General features: G+C 38.5%; 1 protein-coding gene across 10 annotated transcripts in view; it reads right to left on the bottom strand.

Annotated features, from left to right (window-relative positions):
* Positions 1–2,397: 2,397 nt before the first annotated feature.
* mag (myelin associated glycoprotein) overlaps positions 2,398–7,082 on the bottom strand; it is a 36,920-nt gene continuing 32,235 nt past the window's right edge. For 4 of the 10 annotated variants that reach the window (XM_017038005.2, XM_025061765.1, XM_017038007.2 and 1 more), the window contains 4 exons: positions 5,134–5,233; positions 4,450–4,546; positions 4,142–4,189; positions 2,398–3,836 (listed from right to left, as the gene is read on the bottom strand). In XM_017038005.2, coding sequence (XP_016893494.1) covers positions 3,807–3,836; positions 4,142–4,189; positions 4,450–4,546; positions 5,134–5,233 — 275 coding nt within the window. In that variant the 3' untranslated portion in view covers positions 2,398–3,806. Of the gene's footprint in view, positions 3,837–4,136; positions 4,194–4,449; positions 4,547–5,133; positions 5,234–7,082 lie in introns of those variants that run through there. The other 6 variants (XM_017038006.2, XM_017038010.2, XM_017038009.2 and 3 more) reach the window with 6 other exon arrangements.

The raw sequence follows: 7,082 nt of genomic DNA, 5'->3' as shown, positions 1-7,082 counted from the left end.
GTCGCTTGATGACACTTCTGAAAAGCCTGTGTGATGGGTTGTGGGGCCTGAGCAACAAATGGCAGTTCAAACAATGCTAGCCCATGCTACACAAAGAGCTCTTGGTAGAATTTTTGGATCACATTCATCCCCATCACACCAGGGATGTGAAGGGAAGCATCACCAGGAGGATCCTACCAAAAATGCTGCACAGGGAGATCACCTTGCGACACAACTCAACATTTAGCTCCAGATAACCAAAGAAAGGAATATCCAACCCATTAGCTGCCCTGAGTTGCAACCAGTTACATGATTTAAGGCGCTCGTAACCCCATGGTTCAAAATGCTCACGGAGCTCTCTGTAACAGTGGAAACCATCGAACCAGTATCCAAACATGGCACCTGAACACCACCCATGACAACCTCCAAATGGGGACAAGACGCAACCAGTTTTGATGCATCGGCCAATTCATTTTGCACAGCAGTTGAGCCAGTAGAGGCCCCACCCAAACTGTGGCTCTGCAGTTCGGTGGGTACTAGTTTTCCGAAGCTGCAGCGGATTCTGGATGCCGGGAAGTTTGTGAGGAAAACTGAGAACGAGGGGGAGCACCCACACCATTACCTTTCAAACTTTTGGTTTGAACTGTTTATGGAATACTCAACAGAACATATCATTATGCTGCTTATTTGACACTATGCAGTACAATCAAGTTTTCTTTTACACAACAAAAATGTCTTTTGTAAATTGATCTTGTTTTCAGCTGGTGTGAGGAGTACTGGAAGGGAAGTAGAGAGAGGGAGAGAAATAAATCAGGGTGAAAAGAAATGGCTAACATAAGCCAACAATGTTTACACTGATATAAATGCTTTGAGGGATGCACGATCCACATTTTTCACTTCCAATCCGATCCCAATATTTTGGATTTGGATATAGGAATGGTATCGATAATGATACCATTCCGATACTATAGCTTTAATATTATTATTATATGCATGTATTTCCCAAAAGGAACCTTGGGAAAAATCCCATCCTTATAACAAATATGTTACTGTATGGGTTTGAAATTGAACATTTTTTAAGTGCAACGTAAACATCTTACAACAACGTGTGCATCTGCGTGCGCACACACACTTATTCAATTCATTGCTGGCTACATTGACAGTCAACATGTACTGTAATTCCGTAGGATATTATTTTTTTTAGTTAGAAAACATTAATAACGTCAGTCCTTGTTTCGCACGTCCAGGACGAGCGTGCGTTCCATCATTTTTATTTCACTGTCAGCGTTACTCTCCTCAGCCAACAAGAGTCTTCAAACGGTCACAGCTTGAATAAAGTCTGTGACAGTGGAGGTCGCTGAGCTGAGCACGAGTACGTACTTTATCTGTTGGGAGTTTACCTTGCTTTTGGAACGACTCCAGAAGTGACTTCCAGCAGTCTTTCTGTTCCATGGCGCATTCACGTCCTCTTTGATTAGGCGCTTTTTATGTTTAATTAAGTTAGTGGTATTGTATGAAGAGCCAGTTACACCTCTCCAATTTTCAGCTCTGCAAATATCGCATGTTGCTGTGTGGTTTTCCTGTCCTTTCTAATATTTCCACACAGCGGACGTATTTCTTTACATCCTGCTATCTGGCTGCAAAATGTAGAGTGGATTCCCTAAACTGCGGCGTGCTTTGCGATCTTGTTGAGCCACGTTGAATGAAATAAAATGAAAGTAAATTATTGTGACACAGCACACAACGAAATGTGACCTCTGTTTATAACCCATCACCAAAGTGAACAGTGGGCAGCTTAGCAGTGTGCGGGGACGGTGCCATGCTTAGAACACCTCATTGGTAACTTGGCAGCTGGTGGACTCAAACCAGGAGGCTTCCGGACCCAAGTTTACTTCCTTAACCACTAATCCACCACCAGATGAAGCTGACTCCATAGTTTACAGTCATAAAAATGTCTGATTCCTGCCGACGGGTCTGCCGGCAGTAATCAGACAAGGCTGGAGCTCAGACATGGTTCGTGGTTTGGAATTTTTTGCAGGTTGGATCAGATAAGTCTGATCCACTAATAACGTTGGGATCAGATACTGATACTGGATCGGATCGGCCCCATCACTAATTGATTTATTCTATATTGCATATAAAATATATATCAATATATCTTAAAAAACGTATCACCAAAGACTTGTAAGAGAATATGTAATATGTAAGTTTTTGCAATCCTCTTAGTAAGGCATTTTTGTCTCATCCAAATCCAAGCCTCTTGCACAGCTGTTTCTGCCTTGATTAGTTTTTATGTTTCTGCTTTTAGTGGATAACAATATGCTTGACTGCAATCTTGCAAAATCTGGAATTTCGTGCATATGTTTCTGTATCGCTGATGCTGGTTTGAAGGTCATGGTAGTCACAGTATTGATCTGATTTTGTGTTTCTTTCAGTTTGGTACCATTTTATTATGCAATTTTGTTAAAAACAACAAGGGGATACAGTATTACTATACAGCAATTTAGCTTTTTCATACCTGCCTAAATCTTCTGCACAGCAGGTATTATTTTGACCAAAACCTCACACAGAGTCAAATAACAACTTATGTTTATGCTGGCTTTTTACAGTATAAAGCTGAAGAACATAAAATATATATTAATGTATGTATGTAATTACAGGTCACACATCTTTATCATACTTTGACTGACATCACATAACATGTTAACCATCATTAAATCTTGTAATAAACACCTTGTTCTCTTTCATGTTAAAGACTGTTCAGGCCATTTTGGTACAGAAAACAGAGCATGACACTATGTAAGTTAGCCATTCAAGCCCATACAAACTTGAAATCAGAAGTTCTGCTTTTTTTAACAAGGTAAATAAAATCTAGCTTAAGCTAAACTTAAATCTCATATTAATATTAGTTATATTTATATATATATAAGTTGCATATTTATATTATATAAGTTGCGAATGTAATGCATCCAGGAATCCTAAAGAGGGAAAATAAAGAAAGTATATCAAAAATAAAACTAAATAAAAAAAAATGAGAGATTTTTGGAGTATCTTAAATGTATAACTCAATGCTAATGTACATATCATTCTAGTCTATAACATGACAAATAGAAGATGAAAGGAGACACATTGCCACTAGACATAGCCAAGGGAACTTTAGAGATCTATAAATAATGAATATCTATTTTACAATTTCTCTTGGGTGCTTGTATATCCTCACATACTAAATGAAATTTAACTGCTCATGTCTAAACACTTGCTAAATGCTAAAATAACGTTTGCTTGGTTGGTTTGTGCTTGAATGCCTGGTTTCACACGTGTGTGCGTGCCTTCGCACCGACATTCACACACACACAATATGTCATTTTGTCTGTTTTTTTCTGTTGATTTAAGCAAAGCCTGTATAACCCATTGAGTAGTTGAATGTTGCAAAAAAGCTCCAGCACCTAGCAAAAGTTAGCAGACATCTTCACTGAAATATTGAAGGTGGAGGTGACATTTATATTGGACATTTCTTGTACATATGTTGTGAGAAATATTTTTGTTCATTGTTCATGTTAACCTCAAGACAATGAGAACAAAAGTTCTCTCAAAAGGAATCTGATGCAGAAGCAGATTGGGGGTGGATGTTTGTAAAGTGGGTGATGGAGCTAAAGATTGAACAATGTTGTCACCGCATCTTTCATAACTAAAGGATCAGGGAAGGTTATGTTAATGTTATTTGTGTTTTATTTCTATGTTGGTGCAGGCATCATTCCCCTTCTGAGTCGTCTGTCCTTTGCCTTGCCCAGACAAACCCCAAAGCATTGTAGTTCAGCTCTTGCTTCTCAATTCAATTGACAATCCCTGTTTTGTCCCTACAAACAAAAGATAAAAAAAAATCAATAATAAATTGCAAGAGACATGACAGAGAAAATCTCTGAAATTTTGAGCAAAAGCACTAGTAAGAAAATGTTATTGGTCACTGGTTGACACACTAGCAAGGAAACTGAAATGATTTTAGTAGGTTTTGCAGTTTGTGTTAGTTATGAGGCAGATATGCAAATGAAAATTTGAAAAAAATCTTACTAACCACACTAGCCGACATGTTAAGAGATAAATGTGACACTGAGGCTTGTTCTTTTGATGTGAATTTCAATGGTAAATTGTTTAAGTACCTTACCGTAGACTCCTTTAGAATGGAATTAATCTTTGAGCCCAACAGCTCTGCCTAGCTGTGCAAGAGTTAGGAAAGAGAAAAAACAGACAGAAAATGCAGAAAAGCAATAAAAGCATGAGACAACAACATTTAGATAGGTTATGTAAGAGCTGCCGGATTGGTTTTTAAAGATGGTTTTTAATCTTTTTATTTCAAAGAATGAAGAAATTGGATCTCATATAGTCTGCACATAAAACCCCTGAGCCATCTGACAATGGTCCTTCATCTGATACTATATTGTTGTCATGATTCATTTCACCATCATGTCTCACCACTTTCTTCCTGAGATTTTGTTTGTCCTTCTTGACTGCGCTGTAGTACAAAGCTGGCTTCTCCGGGACCTCTTCCTGTCTAGGGCTGCCATTTTCTCTGGGGGACGGAGTCACATAATCAGACTCGGTCTCAACTGCCACTAATGCAGGGTAACAAGCCAAGCTTGGACATACATATTATTAAAATACAAAAATCTATCTAAGGGTATAGTAAAAAACAAACTTTGTAAGTTTTCTGTAAGTGACATGGTTATTCTATTAGTTAAGTTGCTGCTCATACAACCACTCTAGAGGTTGATATGCCAGGGGAAGCTTGCAAATCTGGGAGGTACAAAGACCAAATAAAGCCCTTTAGTGAAGGAAGCAACCTGGTGGATTTAGGACAGCACATCAAGGATACAGAAGCAGTGTAACAAAAGACAGCCACTCCCTGCACAAATATAAGGGTTAGTCCAGCTTGCTAACCCATTCCAAAAAAAGAAAAGACCATTATAATCCACAACGACATTGGTAGTAGTTTAAATAAACATTAAGAATTAACTTAAGATTCATTGAAAATATACAACTTTCATTTCTACTTAAATGTATATTCTTTACTTCACAGTGTTCACCAATTTGTGTTTTGGAATAGGTGATCATACTAACTTCAAAAAAGTGTCTACATACAATATCTTTTCTACTTACTTTTTGTTGTTGTGCCCAACGTATCTCACTGCTGCAATGATAAAGGCTATAACTGCCACTCCCCCAATGGAGCCAACTATAACCGCCATCATATATTTTTCTGGAACATAAATAAAATATTTGGATTGAAAAATGTTGACATGATGACAACAAATAATATATATGGTGCCAGGATATTTGTGACCTTGGGGCGGATCATTGAAATTTTGTGGTGGGGTCTGTTCTGTTGATGCCTAGAAATAGCAAAGCCAACACTTTTGCCTACCTAATTGTCCTGGTGGAGAAACCATGAGTTGCGTGATCACTCAATTGGCTTTCCAATAACATAATTTTCGAGGATATGATATGTACAGTATGTATGTATATATATATATGTATGTATATATATATATGTATGTATATATATATATATATATGTATATATATATATATATATTTAAGAGGTTGTATAATTTTTTTCCATTAGAATAACAGCGTTGCCATTTTTTTCACTATTTTCCACTGTGGCCTGGTACCAAATATCCTATGGTCTGGTACTGGTCCAGAGTGGGACCAGTAGTTCTCCAATGGAGAACTCCCACTCCACATCCCTCCAGACAACCCCCATTCCTTCTTCGTCCACACGTGTGCTAAAAACCCTGCTTGGTGAGAAGGGCCACACAAAACCACATATGCATGTCCTCCCACACTGCTGAATCATGGTACAACAGCGCCACATTGTGGCAGCTGCAGGCACAAGAACGGTCAGTTGCTGGGACAATTACAATAATATGATTGGCTCTCTTTCCTCCTCATGGTTTCCACGTAGCCACGAAGTTGAAAACCACTCCCCCCGGATTTAAAACTGCAAATTACTGAAGCTGTATCAGAAGCTTATCTTGAATTTATGTTATAACAATTGCTGTACGAGATTTTCTAGAATACTTCTCCAATTGCTTATTTTGATCAACCGTTGGACCTTTTTTGTATTGGCGTTTTGTTATTAATCGAATCAACGATCTACCGGCTGTTTACATTCCTTGCCTGAGACTTTGTCCAAAGTAATCTCTTCAATTTTGGTGCTGTGACTATGAGATAAAGAAGAAATACTTCAATTGATGCCGTAATCACGAATGAAGAAGAGCTACCTAAACACAACCTAAACACTGAAAACACTGGAGAACATGATAATCCCAACCCCAACTTTCCTGTTTCTGTTTACCTCTGCTGTGGACAAGTACAAAGTGAAGGGAGTTAGCCATGGAGGTAACGTTAGCTTTGGGTCTCGAGCAGATCCCTAAGTCTCCCCTGTGCATTCCAACTACAGTCAGGCGTAACCAGCCGTGTTACAGGCACTGTTTAGAAAAAAAACATTTATTTACCGTATTTTTCGGACCTTAAGGCGCATCGCATTATAAGACGCAATATCAATGAATGAGTCTATTTCCTTACATAAGGCGCATCAGGTTATAAGGCGCATTAAGCGAAACAAAACTATTTTTGTTCTGGATGGTCACCATATTGGTTTTTTTTTGTGACACTGTTCCGTGTAGAAATGCTGATGTTGTTTTGCAAAGAAAGTGTGTGTTTTGCCTGTATCGATAAAAAAGTTGTTGAGCATCTTCTAATTGTGAGAACAGAGTTAAACGTCATTGTTGGCTCCCAGTGTGCTTCAGTTGTGTGCCATCATGTGTGATGCGCTGTGGTTTGGCTTTATAAAATCTGTTCAAGGTCAGTAAGCGCAACCAGAAGTAATACATAAAGCCACAGGTTATAAGGTGCATTGTCGATTTTTAGAAAATTAAAGGCTTTTAAGTGCGCCTTGTAGTCAGGAAAATACGGTGATTAAAAGTGAAAGCTGTCAAGCATGCCGCCGAAGAAGGCACTGACAGCCGAGGAGGAAGATTAAGTTTTTATCTGAGGAGATATCTGCAGTTAAACAGCTGCAGAAAGACCTCCAAGGGCTGCTG

This window comes from Cynoglossus semilaevis, chromosome 13 (assembly GCF_000523025.1).
Source record: "Cynoglossus semilaevis isolate Cse_v1.0 chromosome 13, Cse_v1.0, whole genome shotgun sequence".
Taxonomy (NCBI): domain Eukaryota; kingdom Metazoa; phylum Chordata; class Actinopteri; order Pleuronectiformes; family Cynoglossidae; genus Cynoglossus; species Cynoglossus semilaevis.
This window is presented reverse-complemented; position numbering and strand designations above follow the sequence as displayed.